Below are 17,149 nucleotides of genomic sequence, written 5' to 3'. Positions count from 1 at the left end.
TGTGATGCTCTGGGTCTGACCCCCAATCTCACATAAACGGGGTACGGCAGTGCATACCTATAAAGTGTAGGCAAGGGGATTAAGTGATGAGGGTCTTTATTGGCTACTATATAACAAATTTATATTTGTCTTAGGGTTTCTATTACTGTGATTAAAACAATATGATGCCGTGTGACAAGATTATTCCTGGGAGGACACAACACACACACATCTACTCACCCTAGGTAGGCAGCCTGTGACGGACCAAAGAACAGATGGCAACAAAGTTTAATGAGTTTTATTGGGATTACTTACAGGAATGTGGGTGAAGGGTTCTTGGGGAAGTAGAAATGACTCCAAGACAGCTGCATCATCAAAGCCCACCTGGCATGGATGAACGCTCACAAAGGCTGGGAGCCTGGGGCACAGTGCACCGCCTGCAGGCAAATCAATGCGTTGGAGAGTGTGTCCCTTCCAAGTGACTCACTTGACCTAAGCATCTTCCAGGCAGCTTGGCTTGTCTGAGAGTGTCTTTTTTTTACTGGGGGTGGGGGTGGAGGGGGGTGGAGGGGGTGGAGGGCAGCAGGGGAAAGGACACCTAGTGAATCTGCTCAATATCAGGGACTTCCTGAGGCTATCTATTGTTTGGTTTGGTTTGTTTTTTGGGACAGAGTTTCTCTGTGTAAGCCCGGATGCCCTGGAACTCACATTGTAGACTAAGCTGTCCTGAAACTCAGAAATGCCCTTGCTTCTGCCAGGATTAAAGATGGGTGCCACCATGACCAGAGACTCTTTTGAGTTATCCTGTCTTAAGCAGTCTCCCTATAAGATAGATCATTTCAATCCCAGAAGAAACTGCTACACAGCATCTTACCAAAAGCAACTTATTTAGGAAGAAAAAATGGGTTTATTTCAGCTCAGAGGTCAGTATCACAGCAGATCATTGAAGAACGTCAGGGCAGTGGGGTGGTGGTGACTCACACCTGTAAACCCAGCACTGGGGAGGCAGAGGCAGGCAGATCTCTGAATCTGCGGACAGCCTGGTCTACAGAGTGAGTTCTAGGACAGCCAGGGCTACACAGAGAAACCCTGTCTCAAAAAACCAAAAGAAAAGGAAAAAAGTCAAGGTAGGAACTCAAAGTCATGAAAAGAATGCTGCTTACCGGCGCTACCCCCATGGCTTGCTTAGCCTGCTTTCTTATACCACTTGCGTGGGTTGGCACCACAAAGCTCTCTTGTATTAGTCATTAGCCAACCATTTGGGTCACATTTTGGGGGGGTGTCTCTGTGTAGCCCTGGCTGCCCTGGAACTTGTTCTGTAGACCGGGCTGGCCTCGAACTCAGAGATCCACCTGCCTCTGCCTCCTCCGCAGTGCCGGGATCAAAGGCATGCACCATCACTGCCGTCCCAGCCTACAGGCCAGCCTTATGGAGGCATCTTCCCACGCGAGAATCCCTCTTCCCAAATTACTGTAGTTTGTATCAAGTTGACATAAAACTAACCAACAGAAGGTTCAAGGCCATTCTGAGGGGGGCAGGGAGGCACTTACTAGTAGGAGGGCCATCATGGCAGGGCTGAATTCTGGCAATTCCTTCTACTCTTCTGACCCAACGTTCTCTTCCAAGGACTGTAGAAATCCCAAATGACAGAAAGGAAAACGCTTCTCTGTGGTACAGCCAAGAGCCAGTTTCCTATGGGAGATGAGTCACATGCTGGCAGGGCTGGGAGAACTGCATGGACATTCCTTCACATTCCAGCTTCCCACTCCTCTTCCCACTGCTCGGCTCTGGCTCCTGGCCCCACTACGACATCGTAACTCCAGGAGCATGTGACGATAAAACTTGCCCAAGCCACTCCAGGTAAGTCTCTTAACGTAGAGGGAAAGCGTGATCTGCCTCCTTAGCTGTGGTTCTTATTGGTGAAGCCTTGTGCGTGGTGGTGCGGAGTGAAGGTCAGTGATGTGAGCCTCACAGATCCTAACATCACCCGAGAGCTGACCTCTAGCTCCTGACGTCCCCACTATGGCAGACTGTATTTTGAACTGTGAACTAGGAGAAGCCCTTTCTCGTTTAAGTTGATCTTGTCAGATTATTTTATCACTCGCATTAGAGAAGAAACTAAGAGTTGGAAAGATGGCTCAGCAGTTAAGATCACTTCTTGCTCTTTTAGAGGACCGGAGTTCAATATTCAGCCCCACATCTGGTGTCTCACAGCCACCTGTAACTACAGCTCTGGGATGTCCCTTTTCTGGCCTCTACCTGCACGCCCACACGGCATACATTTATATAACCGTGCACACATACATATAAAGAAAAAATTTTTTTTAATCTTTTAAAGAAAGAAACGAAGGGCCGGGTGGTGGTGCTGCATGCCTTTAATCCTAGCACTTGGGAGGCAAAGGCAGGTGGCCTGGTTACAGAGTGAGTTCCAGGACAGCCAAGGCTACACAGAGAAGCCCTGTCCCAAGAAACCAAAACCAAACCCAAACAAATATCTCCATATGTCCTCCTGAAGTGCCAGCTTCTGAGTGGGTACGTGGACTCTGTCTACTGGGGTTTATGTACGTGGGTGTTTTGCTTTCATGTGTCTGGGCGTCATATGCATGCAGAAAAGGGCATGGGATTCCCTAGACCTGGAGTGAGAGATGCTTGTTAGCTGCCACGTGGGTGCTGAGAATTGAATCTGGGTCCCCTAGAAGATCAAGCGGTGCTTTTAGCTTCTGAGCCATTTATCTAGCCTCTGTTTATTTTGAATGTTGAGATAGGGTCTTATGTGGCTCAGGCAGGCTTTGAACTTGCTCTACAGCCAAGCCTAAGCTTGAATCCTTGAGCCTCCTACCTTCACCTCTGAACTTCTGGGATTACAGACATTCATCACCCTTCTGGCTCATAAAACCATGTACTGCTCTTCATTTCCCTTCGTTCGTCACTGTGCCTATTTCAAGTGGGCACAGAACTGAAAAGTGTTCATATGATTGTAGGCAGTCTAGAAGACCTGGGCACTTCTGAGTTGGCAGCACGGGGCCTGCTGTCCTGTTATACAAAGAGGCACACTTATGAAACCTTGTGAAGAAAACTAGTGAAAGCTGCCTGTCTTCAAAGCTCAAGAAGAATGTGATGAGGGGGCTGGAGAGTGGTTAAGAGCATTGTCTGCTCTTCCAAAGGACCCGGGTTCGAGTCCCAGCACCCACATGGCAGCTCATAACTGTCTGTAATTCCAGTTCCAAGGAACCTGATATCTTCATACCAATGCATATAAAATAAAATTAAATAAATTATTAAAAGCAGAGTCTCCTTTTTAAAAAAAAGGATTGTGATGAGCTCTTCAAGGCTAACGGTTTTGGCTTTTTAGCAAGCCATGCAAAGTGGTTTAACTGGTTAGTTTCTGTATATCCTACTCCCCAGAGCCTGGGAATGCTAATTTATCCAGGGGGGAAAAAGGTCTTGCAGATGTAATTAAGGATTTTAAAACAAGACAATAAAAGCCAATAGTCCCTGCCTGGAATTCTAACACACACTCCCATTATTGTGTTTTAGATTTGTTTTATTATTTTTCAAATTATATATGTATTTATATCTTTGTGGGGGTATGTGCATGTGGGTGAGGTGACCTCAGAGGCCAGATGAGGTCATCAGATCCCCTTTCCAGCTCGCTGTGGTTATATTTTTGAGAGAGGGTCTCATTGTAGCCCAGATGGCCTCAAAATCACTGTGTGGTCAATGATGCAGAAGTTAACACTAAACACTATTAGCTAAGCTACAAATGTCGCTAAGGGTCACAAGTTCTGGGGTCATTTTGAAATGGATTGCATCATTTCAAGCCACCCTCAATTCTTTTTTCCTTTTTTCTTCTATTCCTCTGTGAGTTCAAGGCCAGCCTGGTCTACAAAGAGAGTCCAGGACAGCCAGGGATACAAAGAGAAACCCTGTCTCAAAACACAAAACAAAACGAAGTGTTAAAATCATTCTTTGTCCTGCATGCCCATACAAACCATTCCTTAGTCTCGCCTTTGTCCAACATCCAAGAAGACCAGTCAGCCCGCTCCTCCCTTGTGCTGCTCCCAGGCCTCCTCCTGCCTGGGAAGAAGCTCACAAAGCCTGGCAGTCACCATGTCCTACTCATAGCCTCTTTCCAGAAGGTCAAGGTCCCGTTGCAGGGTCTGTGCTCTCCTCAGTCACCAGTCCTTGCCCTGGAGTGCTTGTGGATGCGTGTTCTCTTCACCTGGCTGTTACTTGGCATTTAGGTCTTTTGGGAAGAGGATGATGTTTCTAGAGTCTTTTCTCACACTTTCCTAATGGAAATTATGCTCCATTTATTATTAACACACAACACCTCTTTCCAGCACAGGCATTGCTTGTGCTAAGCGCACATTCTACCACTGCTGAGCCACACTCCCCGCCCTGCACTCTCACCCATTTACAATGTCAACCCAACCTGTAATCATGTATTATTTGATTTTACTGGAGGTTTTTTAGGAAGTCAGGGATCTTGTCTGCTTTCTTCAAGTTGAAGGCTGAGCACCCAGAAGGTACCTGGCACACTGTGGGTGGTCCCAGGACTTGTGCTCAGTGCAAGGACCATCTCCATCATCCCTCAGCTACCCCGGCAGACTTTCTCTGCAGAAGCTTTCTGACATACACGGCTGGAAGCTGAAGATGCTCTGGCAGTTCGCTGGGCATCTCCTGCCTGTCTGTGGTTCTTCCCAGGGGTTCTGCCCTGAGCGAATTCCAGCACTTGGCGGATGCTTTGTACTCAGCAACCTGCTTTTCATTTCCTCTCTGGTGCCCTTCTTCTGAGGTTCTTCCTGTGAATCAGCCTCCCATAACGAGGGTGACCCCTCACTCCAGTAACTCGGACCAGTTTTTCCACCTGGAGTTGCCTGAGATCTTAAGGTCATAGCAGTTAAGTCAGCTACCTTTCAGGAATGCTGGGGCCATGTCCAGAGGCCAAGAGAAACTTGAGACACAAGGCAGCCTTCAGAGAAGCCCGGCCCTGCCTGCAGCTCTCTGTGTGCTGTGTTTCACCCTCCACAGGGGAACTCCTGGAGTTCCAGTTTGGAAGGATAAATCTAGGGCTGGGATAAAGCTCACTGATAGAGTGTGTGTTTGGCATGTGTAAAGCCCCAGGTTCCATCCCCACAAAGAGAAAACAGCTGAGGCAGGAGAATTGATTGAGTCCAGGAGTTTGAGAATAGCCTTGGTAAATTAGGGCGGTCTGCCCTCTATCTAAGGAAAACAATAAAATTCAATTATTTGGGTACATTAGCCACACAATCCAAGTGCTCAGAAGCCATGTGAGACTGGCCGCTACCAACTGGACACTACAGTTGTAGGACCTTTCAACTACTGCACACAACTTGCCGGGCAATGGTAGCACACGCTTTTAATCCCAGCACTTGAGAAGTAGAGGCAGGTGAATCTCTGAGAATTTGAGGCCACCCTGGGCTACAGAATTAGTTCTAGAAAAAAAAAAGTATATGAAACGTCAGTGTTTTAGACGCAAACCCTACTCATTATGCCTCACCAGTTTTCATTTGTTCTGTTGTTTGTTGTTGTTGTTTGTTTTGGTTTTTCGAAACAGGATTTCTCTGTCCTGGACTTGCTTTGTAGACCAGGCTGGCCTCAAACTCACAGTGATCCACCTGCCCCTGCCTCCAGAGTGCTGGGATTAAAGGTGTGCGCCACCACACTGGGCAACCAGTTTTCATTTTAATCACAGAATTTAGCTAGGCTTTGATGGCACACTGCTGTAACCCCAGCCTGTAGGAGGTGGAGGGCAGAGTCAATATCTCACCAGTTTTCAAAGGCAGCCATACAGTAAGCAAGCACAATGGCAGAATTTACACGTAAGCACGTAATTTCTTTTCAGTGCTGGGAATTAACCACAAGTCTTTGTATGCCAAGAAAGCTTTCTGCCACTGAGCCACACCCCAGTCTCTCACTATAAATCCTCTAACATGGCAGTTTGAGACTCCTTTCCCAGAGAGAGCCTCCAAAATCAGCCTGATGTGTTTCCTCTCCAGTTAGTGTTCTGCACTTTTTTCTACTTAGCAGTATCTTAGAGATCTTCATATGAGAACACCTGTGCAGCTCAGGCTGAGGTGGAATTTTGGAGCAGGAGCATTTGCACAGCACAGACAAGGCTCTGAGTTTGACCTTCAGTACTGCAAGGGAAATGGTTCTTTTTTCTTTTGTTTTTTTTGTTTTGTTTTTTTTTTTGTTTTTTTTTTGTTTGTTTTTTTTGAGACAGGGTTTCTCTGTGTATCCTTGACTGTCCTGGCCTTGCTTTGTAGACCAGGCTGGCCTCGAACTCACATTGATCAGCCTGCCTCTGCCTCCTGAGTGCTGGCATTACAGGCGTGTGCCACCGCCCACCTGCGTGTTCTGGAATTGTTGTAGAGTAAGCCACAGCTTTGGTTATTTAGCAGTTTCCCTCCTGATGTTCATTTGTATCTCCTTTTTCTTGGATTTTGAATAGAATAGACTGAATGCAAACAGTCTGGCACTTCGGTCTGTGTGCATTTTTCTATGGCTCATACCAAGAATTGCTAGGTCACAGAATGGCACAGTGATGCTCCTGGGGCTTGGCACACCCACCTGGAATGCCTCTCTACATGACTAATTCCTATTCAGCAAGCCCAATCAAGTGGCATGCCTTTGTGGTAGGTGGTCCTTTCTGCCTCAGTTTACTCATGAGACTGTCTATCCACATCCCATCAGCGGTGCACACATAGGGCTTAGCCTTATTTCTCTATATAGACCCCAGCTCTAGCATAGAGTTTAGTATAAAGCAAAAATCCTATTGTTCCCTTGGCTGAATAAACAAACAAACACATGAAGGCACAGTGGTTAGGACATTCCAGAGACTCTCGGTGACTCTGAGTGTCCTGAAAGTTGGCTGTGGTTCAGCCTGCCACCTGGGACTCAGAGCCAAGTTGCTTCTTACTGGTTTTCTGACGTTGGCATCTCATCTTGAACTGTAGAGGTTGGGGGATGACAGTGATGAAGCACTGTGTGGTTAAGGGGTCTGTTCACAGGGCATAGAAATCTGAACCCCTGGAGTGGTAGTAGCTGGGGTTTCCTTTTCACCTACAGCCCAAACGCTCTGTCCTTTGCCTCTTCCCAGTACCTTAGGGACACTTAAGATCAGCTGCAACGTTTCTGCTTTCCGATTCCAGATTTGAACCCAAGGGAAGCCAGATGTTTTCCACTGTGCATCCGCTTCTCCCTGAGGTCTGAACAGCCTTGTTTCCCGAGGAGCCACTATATCCTGACTTCCCTACATCCCAGAGCCTGGCTGCCAACTTTATTTTTAATGAGGTTTTAATAGGCTGCTTCTGTAATTAATTTCATTCTTGTATTTTCACACTTTCTGTCTAGGTGCCTAAATGCCCCCAGGCACTAGGTGGGATGTTAACTGATTCCAAACAATGCAAAGCTCTATGCTGTGATGAGACATTTCCCAAGCCCCTCTCATTTGCGTTGTTTTACAATCATTAATTATCTGGGGCACATGGCCCAGTGGGAGGTCAGCCGGGTTACTTGTCAGGTTTTATAGAAGCAGAAACAGATAAGGAGAAAAGGTTTGCCCGAGCCCTGAGAGAGTGGGTGTTGAAATTCAGAAACCACATTCTCAGGTTTCAAATCTCCTACTCGAGATTTGCCACATGCGCCAAAGTCCTCGGGCCAAAGGTGATGTGCATCTTTGTGACAGCATGGGCAACTAAAAGAGAACAGTTTCACCCTCCCAAGTCAGCCCCTAGCAGCTGGTGTTGCTTCTAAGTGATCATCATCCTCAGCAGCACCCCCTCCCCCGCCGCCCCCATTTTGTAAGTGGACTCTGCTGAGCAAAGAATGCGTCAGTGATTCCATCCGGATTTAGAAACAACACGATTTTGCTATTTTTAAAGTTGTCTTTTAAAAATCCGCGCGCACGTACTCACACTTCTAAGGGGAGTGGAGTGGGCTAGTTTGGAAATGTACGTGCGGGAAAGAGACCAGCTAGGCTTTCCAGAGCGCGCGGTCCCCTTAGGGGGCGGTGCCCTGGGGCTCTCCAAGCCGGTGAGACTCGTGGCTCCTGGACTCATGACCACTAGCCTGAGACCCCGCTGGCCCGGGTTCCCTCCTGTCTCTCCAGCGCGGAGCACCGCAGTTGGGTCACCAGGCTCAGGAGAGAGCAGGAGGGGCGGGGAAGCCAAGCAGGTGGCGGTTAGGTCAGCTTTAGAACATTCTTGGACCGCTCCAGTGGATATAAATAACAGACCCACAGGCCCTGAAATCCCGAGAGGTTGGGGGTGGGGCAGTGAAGAAGGGATCTATTTAAGGTGGGGTGGCACCGTGACGATTCGGAAAAAAGGCTACATTGGACAAGGAGGTGAGGCTAAGGGATTTAAAGATGAGACCAGGTACAAAATCTGGGACTGTGAACACGGAGTGGGGAGGAGTTCGTGCTTTTTTGTCCCACGCCCCCACCGCGTGTTTGTCTCGGGTCTCGGTATGCGCGCTAGAGCTGCAAGCTGAGTGGCTCTAAGTAGGCATGGCTTTACGAGTCTCGCTTCTGCGGTACTGGATAGAGAGATCTTGGGCAAACCGCTGAAGGTATCTATCTGTAAGCCTCATATTCTGACGTCAGCGTGAATGTTTAGAAGGAGAGGGTGGTTGGGAGCCTCCCCTGAGCTAACTTCTTTGATAGGTGCTCTCAGCAAAGAACGTGATGTAGCATTGTTCCTTCGTCCCGTCCCAAAGATGAGGATGCAGGTTTCCGTTCACTCCCACCGGCCTCCCAGGCTCTGCAAAGGTCGGAGAGCTGCAAAGCTCAAATCTAGCTCTCTGATAGCCTCGCGGTTCCACCTTTGATTGTTGGCTCCAGCTCTCTCTGTACCGGGGGGCAGATCCTATTGCTCTCACCCCTAGAGCCACCCGGCGCGGGGACGTTGTCGGTGAGGTTGGGGCGGCAGCCCCGCGGAGAGGGCGGGCCCGGGGGGCAGGGCTTCCCGGGGGAGGGCCTGGCGCGCTCCAGGAGGCGGTGGCTCCGGCCGCAGAGTGGTAGGACTCGGGACCGTGCGTGGCCAGATTCCCTCCAACCCACTGAGGGGCCCTGAGAGGACGCGGTGAGTGACTTGGAGGGGGATGCTGGGCAACACGGCGGCGTGCCCTGGCTCTAGCTCGCTCTTTGGTCGTTCGACTTCTGAAGTTGGCAATGGGGCGGACTCCCGCGCGGGAGACCCGGGCTATTGGCTGCCACCGAGCGCAAGGCCATCTCATCTTCTACGCTAATTAGGCGACTCTTCAGGCCAGCCGGGAGTAATAGGGTGTCCAGGTTGGAGCAGCAAACCATCTCTTGGGTCCCCTGGAGAGTCCCAAAGTGCTCTCCTCGCGTCCGTCCTGAAGTCCTTCTAGGGGCCTCTGTAGAAAGCAGGGATCACCGGCCCCCCTCCACGCCCGCACCTCCACCCTGCTTCGCGCCACCATCAGTATGGCTAGCCCTGGCAGGCAGCGCCCCTTCCCCTCCTCAGTAACCATCTGGCCTCATTGGCCCCACCTCCCTACCGACACCATGCTCAACAAGTTTGTCCAAAAAGTCCTAAAGCCTCCATGTCTAGGCCTTGCTATGCGCGTCCGTGCGGCTGGCTCCACCGGCTCGGGAGTTGTTCAACACCGAGCCTTCTGGGATCCGGAGGTGGTTTGTCGAGTGGCGCTGTCTGTAAGGGTGGAGGCCAAAGACCGGCAGCCCCTGGATTTCAAGATTTGGTGTGGAGGCGCGAGGTTAGGAGTGCGTCACCAGTAAGCAGGCACCTCAGCCGGCAGGTCGGGTTTCCAAAAGTGCCCCTTTGTTATGCCCCTCCCTTGCCTCCTCCCCCTTTCTCTGAGCCACCCCCTCCCCCAGCCTCCCCAAAGGCTGTGCCAGTCTCTGGATTTTTAAGTGCCCCTCTCTGAATCAGCAACCACCCCCCTCCTGCGCCTTTCAAATCCCAGGTCTACAGCCAGACTGGGAGAGACTGCTGGGGAAGCAAGCCCTTGGGCGCAGCCTGTGACTCAGGACATGGGACTGGGCAGGGCAGGGTGGCTTTGCTGTCTCTCAGGCCCCTTGTCCCCAGCTCCTGGAAAAGGGTGGAGGCTAGGAGAGGATCCAGGCCTAAGCCTTTAGAGCTCGGGTGGGGAGAGTGGGGTTCTCTCCTGAAGCCCAGAACTCCCAGCTCAGCACCAGTGTTTGAGAGGAGACCCTGCCCTCTCTGACTGGCTAGGTGAAAGGCCTGGCCTGGAAAGATTTTAACTACCTGTTCTTGCTCTCTGAGCTCTTGCTGTGGGTAGGATGTGTTTACTCAGATGTGGGTCTCTGCTAATGTCAGGAGGCACAAGATGCCAATCCTCAACAGGGACCAAGGTGCCAGGGCCACCCCCGTACATAGATGAAGCTGGGGGTGCCGAGCCTGGCTGTGCCTGGGGCTCCAGCTCGTGTTTGCTCTGTGAGGCCTGAGGGAGCTGTGCCAGCCCTACACACAGCCTGCTCTGTTCTGGGGCCAGGGAGAGGGGATGGGTGGGGGGCAGCTCTCCTGGGAGCCGGGAGCCGGGAGGCTGGAATAGGCAGGGCCCCCAGGCCCTGCATGGTTCACTGGGACAGCTCCAAAGGCCCTGTGATTTATTGCCACTGCTCTTTCTTTCCCCTTGTGGCTGGCAAGCCATTCTGGACAAGTGGGATGGGCTCAGGAGGAAACGAGGTGAAGAGCTAATGGGGAGGGGCAGAGCTTGCTCTGTGTCTAGGGATCTTCATCACCTGTAGGATAATGGGGTCTCCTGAGGAGAGGCCTGGTCTCCCCGCTGCCAGTCGAGGTAGGAAGTCAGCTTAGGGCAGGGTTTTCTCAGGGTTGCTGTAGCCAGCAGATTTTCCGGTATTCAAACGGGACATCTTTCTTCTCCTTTCCTTTTCGGTGCTGGGGATGGAAGCTCTGGCCGCAGGCATGTTCTGCCTCTGAGCTATGCCTCCGGTCCCTTGTTTTCTAATTTATAGTTGTTACTGATTTTGGTTCCCCGGGGTAACATGAATTGAAAGCGTTAGTAGCCCATCAGTGACCCCGGACAGATTCAGTCACAACCTATGGAATGCGGTGGGACTGGGACCACAGGGGCCAGGGACCCCCAAGGAGGGGGGAGCGGTGACGGCTGAGTTTCGGGAATGAGTAGAGGTTTACCAGTTTAGAGAGAGCACTGTGACAGAGCCCTGCTCTGGTTGCTGCAATCTCATACTCTTGCCGTGGGCTATTTCCGAGAAGAAAGGGATTTCCTTCTATGGGCTGAGTCTGTTGGTAGTGGGGAAGAGCTGGGACCTTGCCTGGAGGCAGGAGGCTGTCTGTCACTGTGTTGTCCTCCACAGTTCTTCTGACTGGCTGTGTGGTTTGGGGGCTGTTCACGATGCTCCTAGCCCCCCCCCCCTACGCTTTTTGAAGGAATGGACTTGTTTTGTTATCTCAGGACCCTTTGAGACTTTCCGGGCTGTTGTGTGATGGTGGGTGTGGCAGGCGAGGGTCTCTTTATGGGTGATGGATTTGTCAAGTGGTTTGGGTTTATTGCCTAGCTTCTGTTTTCACATCAGCCATAGCATGGGCGCTGACCAGGTGGTGGAATTTCCACCTTAAGTGAACGGAGGATCCCTTAGGACAGGAAAATACAATTGTCCATAAAGCTTCCTAGACACCATAGGTCCTAGGCCTCTTGGCTTTCTTTCCACTCAGCACAGATAGTTGCTGGGGCTGTTGCCGGGGACCTACTCACTTGGATTGGTTTGTTCATGGGGTCGCCTTGTCATTCAAGGGGCCTAGTTAGGCAGGAGCCCTCTTCTCATCCAAAGCAGGCGTGTGGGGCTCTCTGCCCACTATCCTCCCCTGTCTGTCACCTAATCCCTTGCTGGATCCTGTGACCCGCCTGGCATTCTCAGCCTGGAATCTGGCACTTCTGACAGCAGTTGCTATATTGGGGGTGCTGGGCACCGCCCTGGACACTGGAGGCTCTCCCCCCTTACCCGCTTCTGTGCTCTTGTTAACTTCAAGGCAGCATTACAGTGGCAGCTTGAAGACTTGGACGCAGGTCCCTGAAGTGATCTGGAGACCCCAGGTATGTAGAGGATGGCCTGAGACGGGCAGACCTAGAGGGAAAAGGGGTCTTGGGGGCTGCCATTTTTTGCCCCCATCTTGGCTCCCCCTGGGTACTTCTAGCACTTGCTGCTCAGTCCCTTTGATCGTTCCTCGGGTGGTGGGGACGGCAGAGGGACAAAAGCTTTGGGCTATTAGAAGACCTTTTCCAGCTCCCAAACTGCAAGTCTTACGTTTCTGCTTACTTGCCTGCCCTCCACAGCACCACATCTGCCACCATTCCGTGCTGCAGAGACACCATGGCTCCAGAAGAAGATGCTGGAGGGGAGGTCTTAGGGGGAAGTTTCTGGGAGGTAAGCAGCTGAGGACTAGGGTTTGAATGGCAGTAAACTGTCCTTCCCTCTCTGGGCTCGGCCACCTGTCCAGGGGAGGAGCCTAGCTGTCAGCCCCGGCTGGAAGAGGAGCCTCCTCCCTGGTGAAGCCATCTCTCCTATGTGCCCCAGGCTGGCAACTACAGACGGACGGTGCAGCGGGTTGAGGATGGGCACAGGCTGTGTGGAGACCTGGTTAGCTGCTTCCAAGAACGTGCCCGCATCGAGAAGGCCTATGCCCAGCAGCTGGCTGACTGGGCCCGCAAGTGGAGGGGTGCTGTGGAGAAGGGTGAGGCAGAGATCACAGAGTGTGAGGGTGGGGGCCCTCAAAACAGCTTCTACTTCTCGAAGGTTTTGTGAGTGCTAGGGGTGCATGCGTGGCAAGAGGGATCGGCATTCCTACCCCTCCGCCTATTTTCTAGGACAGAAACGAAGGTCAGAGAAGGTACTTGCCTGAAGCCACAGAGAGAAAAAGCTAACTGTGGAGTGCAGGCCTTTTGACTGGGTAGAAAGATGCCAGGCAAGCAGCGGGCGTGGTGGTGCAAGCTTGTAACCAATCTCAGCACTCAGGGAGGCAGAGGCAGGTGGTGGAAACCCTGTCTCAAAAAACAAAACCAACCAAGCAAGCAAGCAAGCAAGCAAGCAAACAAACAAAAACAAGAAGGAAAGAAAGAAAGAAAGAAAAGAAAAAACATAGACAGATCCCAGGCACACAGACTTTGTGCAGCAGACTTGGGTTTAGCTTTGGACAAGTTAACTTGACTTCTCTAGGCTTTAGGGTTTTGGTTTTTGTTGTTTGGTTTCACCTGTTCCATGTTGGCAATGGCACTGTCCCCATGGTAGTGGAGGATGCAAGGATTCGTGAGTCCCACCGTCAGGACGCAGAGTAGGTGGCCCTAATGCAGCACCTGATGTCGCTGCTGTGCGGCTTCGGGTTCGCACCCCTACTCCTACCGTGCCTCTGTCTGGCACCCAGAGCAGGATGCAGGGAGGGAGGAAGTCACAGTTAAGATAGTGCCCCGCCTGGCCCAAGCTCCTCCCTCTGCAGGCCCACAGTATGGCACTCTGGAGAAGGCCTGGCACGCTTTCTTCACTGCGGCTGAGCGGCTGAGCGAGCTGCACTTGGAGGTGAGAGAGAAGTTGCATGGTCCAGACAGCGAGCGCGTGCGGACCTGGCAGCGCGGGGCTTTCCACCGGCCAGTGCTGGGTGGCTTTCGGGAAAGCCGGGCTGCAGAGGATGGTTTCCGTAAGGCCCAGAAGCCCTGGCTTAAGAGGCTGAAAGAGGTGAGACTGGGAACGGCGGTTATTGGAGGCAGGTGCCTTCCAGGTCTGCACGGGGACCAGGGTGTGGCATCCAGGATTCACAGCTGCTCTCGTGCATGTTAGGTCGAGGCGTCCAAGAAGAGCTACCACACAGCCCGCAAGGATGAGAAGACAGCGCAGACCCGGGAGAGCCACGCCAAGGCAGACAGCTCCATGTCCCAGGAGCAGCTTCGAAAATTGCAGGAGCGGGTGGGACGCTGCACCAAGGAGGCAGAGAAGGTACAGTCCCCTGGCAAAGCCTCCCCAGTGACTTTTCAGATGCTGGCCTCTTCCTGCTCTAATGCCGGATGCCACTTCTTCAGGAGATGGTTGTTTAAAACCTGAACCGGGGCTGAGCCTTAGGGCGGACTCTTTAATACCAGTCCTCAGGGAACAAAGGCAGGTGGATTTCTGTGAGTTCAGTGCCGGGCTGGTTTACATAGAGGCTAGCCGGGTCCACGTGGAGTTCCAGGCCACCAAAGCTACTGTAGGGAGACCTTGTCTCAACAAAGAAACATAAAGAAGGGACTTGGGGTGGGGGGTCGGGGGGAGAGCTTAGTAGGTAAAGTGCTTGTGGTGACAGTAAAAAGATTGGCAAGGCAGCTGGAGTGGTAAAGGGGAGGTGACAGAATGTGTGTGTGTGTGTGTGTGTGTGTGTGTGTGTGTGTGTGTGTGTCCGGAGTGGATAGGACAGGTGGATCCCTGGGCCTCGATGGCCAGCTTGTCTAAGGGATGTGAGGGGCCGAGGAAGGCACCTTAGGTTGACATTCGACCTTTAACACACGCATGCACACACACTCAAGCACACACACATACGCACATACACAAGGATGATTATGCATACACGCGCACAGACACACTCACATACACATGCAGACACATATATAGACATGCACATGTACATATGCATATACACATGCACGCATACGGGTGTGATGTGCAGACACACTCATGCGCGCACACACACACACACACACACACACACACACACACACACACACACTGGCATAGAGAAACATGAGGAAATGTGGTATTTTACCCAGGAGAGAGAAATGGCTGGGTTTCAGGCAGTCGAGGACCTAGGTACCTGGAACTCTGCCCCTTGCCCTGAGTGCCCGGCCCTGTAGCGTTCCACCCTCCCCGAGGTGTGTCATCACGATAGTGCCTCCTCCAGGAAGCCTACTTGGCTTTCTCTCACTTTATCATGCAGATTGAGTCTGTCTTGTGCTCCATATAGGTGTTTGCTTGTTTGTCACTTCCCTCGTTAGGCTACTTCTGTCAGTCCCAAGCGTGGGAAGCGAGTTGCAGGCTTGACTGCCCCAGGCCGCTAGCTTCAGGTCTAGCCTGTGGCTGCGCTCGGTGGATCCTGGTGGAAGGCAGTCTCTCCACACTGCCTCCCTTCTCTCTCGCCCAGATGAAAACCCAGTATGAGCAGACCCTGGCAGAGCTAAATCGCTACACCCCACGCTACATGGAGGACATGGAGCAGGCCTTTGAGAGCTGCCAGGCTGCTGAGCGTCAGCGGCTTCTCTTCTTCAAGGATATGCTGTTCACCTTCCATCAACACCTCGACCTCTCCAGCAGTGACAAGTATGGCCAGCGCCCTGGCTGGAGGCTTCCCTTGAGCTCCCCTGGGTTCTAACTGGGGCTGAGTTATTTGCTGTTCTAGGGCCTTGGGCCTTCCGTGTCTCATTGAGTACCTCATAGGTTCCATGAACTCCATCGAGACCTGCAGCAGGGCATCGAGGCGGCTAGTGATGAAGAAGATTTGCGCTGGTGGCGTAGCACGCACGGGCCTGGCATGGCCATGAACTGGCCACAGTTTGAGGCAGGTGTTACAGGCTGGGTGGGGCTTGGGGATGGGTTGGGCTCAGGGTGGGCCCCAAGAGGATGACATGGTTTGGGATGAAGTGAAGGTGTTCCAGATGGCCGTGCTGCCACCGTAGCTACAGTCCAGCATGACTCTTTAAAAAAAATTTTTTTTTTTTTCTCCACAGGAGTGGTCCTTAGACACACAGAGAGCCATCAGCCGCAAGGAGAAGGGTGGCCGGAGCCCTGATGAGGTCACTCTGACCAGCATTGTCCCGACCAGAGAAGGCACTGCTCCCCCAGCCCAGTCCCCACCATCCCCAGGGTGAGAGCTGGACTCCACGTCAAAACAAAGAAACAGCTTGTTCCCCCTTCTTCCTTCTTCCCCTTCACATTGGTACCTGAGGGCCATCTCGGGAGAGTCAATAAGGCCATTTCACAGAAGGTTAGATTTGCCACACAGTCCCCATGTCCCTCATGTTTTGGTTCTATAACAGCCCCCGGGCACAGAATTGTACCTGCATTTGCAGTCGTGAGTGGCAGCGGTGTGACTTTCCCGCTGCCTCCTTCCCACCTGCCTCCCCGTTGACTCGAGTACTATAGACGGTCGGTCTTGTGCCCTGAGTTGTCACCTCGTGTCTCTCTAGTAGTGGGCAGGACGAGGACTGGTCAGATGAGGAGAGTCCCCGGAAGGCGACCACTGGAGTGAGGGTACGGGCGCTTTATGACTACGCTGGCCAGGAAGCTGATGAGCTGAGCTTCCGAGCAGGTATGCTGGGTCCCTCTTAGGTCCCTTGTCCTTTCAGCCCCCCTGTCCTACGTGCTAGAGCAGGGCTGTAGAGAAGGAAAGCCGGAGACTCCCCACCCTCCCTTCTCAACGGCTGTTCAGGGTCCAGCCAGCTGGGGCCTGACAGTTGCTTCCCTGGGGTCTGCTTGGGTGGCTTGCTGGCTACGGCCTCTCCTGGTCTGGGTTGGGTTCCCTCCAGGTTGTAGGGCCGCTGTCCTATCCCATGCCCCAGGCCTTGACCTAGTTTTGGGAGCAGTGAAGCCAGTGCCCTTGGCAGTGACCGACCTGTCTTCCTTCAGGGGAAGAGCTGCTGAAGATGACTGAGGAGGACGAACAGGGCTGGTGCCAGGGCCAGCTGCAGAGCGGCCGCATTGGCCTGTACCCCGCCAATTACGTAGAATGTGTGGGTGCCTGAGTGCCCAGCCAGCCCTGCTGCAGCGTCTCTCCAGCCTGAGCCAGAGTGCGACCTTTCCTGGACTGCTGGACCTGCGGGCCCTGAACCATGTGCTGCTGCTGCTGCCCCTGTTCCCAAAGGAGGAACTCTTAGGGCCCAGGAAGGGGTCTGTGTCTAAAAAGAGGCCGGGCCCACAGTTTAGGTTGAGCGCAGAAGAGGTTGGAGTGACAGCCGGTTCAGAGGTGCCTGAGCCTCCCAGGGAGCATTTGGGTCCTCCCAGGAGTAGGGGATCCAGTCCCTAAACTGGGAGTCCCTGGGGTAAGGTTGGGAGAATGTAGCAGCACCCTCTTTTGTGACTTGTTGTAGTGCATATTAAATTTGATGAAGAAAAAAAAAAAACAAAAACCAAAAACCAACCTAA

At 52.3% G+C, this 17,149-nt stretch overlaps 1 protein-coding gene across 8 annotated transcripts; it reads left to right on the top strand.

Moving 5' to 3' along the window:
- Positions 1 to 1,818: 1,818 nt before the first annotated feature.
- Positions 1,819 to 16,867, top strand: PACSIN3 (protein kinase C and casein kinase substrate in neurons 3). Of its 8 annotated transcripts, none has more exons than XM_084776709.1 (11): positions 1,819 to 1,839; positions 12,024 to 12,087; positions 12,328 to 12,418; positions 12,569 to 12,725; positions 13,485 to 13,720; positions 13,823 to 13,978; positions 15,153 to 15,328; positions 15,446 to 15,566; positions 15,736 to 15,872; positions 16,195 to 16,316; positions 16,634 to 16,867. In XM_084776709.1, exons 3-11 carry the CDS (start codon positions 12,365 to 12,367, stop codon positions 16,747 to 16,749), a joined length of 1,275 nt encoding a protein of 424 aa, XP_084632835.1. In that variant the 5' UTR covers positions 1,819 to 1,839; positions 12,024 to 12,087; positions 12,328 to 12,364; the 3' UTR covers positions 16,750 to 16,867. The 8 variants fall into 8 exon arrangements, with proteins under 8 accessions (XP_084632835.1, XP_084632832.1, XP_084632833.1 ...); XM_084776706.1 differs by lacking the exon at positions 1,819 to 1,839 and adding an exon at positions 8,218 to 8,353; XM_084776707.1 differs by lacking the exon at positions 1,819 to 1,839 and adding an exon at positions 8,589 to 8,776.
- Positions 16,868 to 17,149: the final 282 nt, after the last annotated feature.

This window comes from Acomys minous (genome assembly GCF_964271855.1).
Source record: "Acomys minous genome assembly, chromosome: 3".
Classification (NCBI taxonomy): Eukaryota; Metazoa; Chordata; class Mammalia; order Rodentia; family Muridae; genus Acomys; species Acomys minous.
The sequence above is the reverse complement of the archived record's forward strand: the minus strand, read 5'-3'. Positions and strand labels throughout refer to the sequence as shown.

Coding starts and splice junctions, on each gene's coding strand:
- PACSIN3 (XM_084776709.1), top strand. CDS start 12,365: ATGGCTCCAGAAGAAGATGCTGGAGGGGAGGTCTTAGGGGGAAGTTTC. Junction 12,726..13,484: donor GAGGGGTGCTGTGGAGAAGG/GTGAGGCAGAGA, acceptor CTCCCTCTGCAG/GCCCACAGTATGGCACTCTG. Junction 16,317..16,633: donor TGAGCTGAGCTTCCGAGCAG/GTATGCTGGGTC, acceptor GTCTTCCTTCAG/GGGAAGAGCTGCTGAAGATG.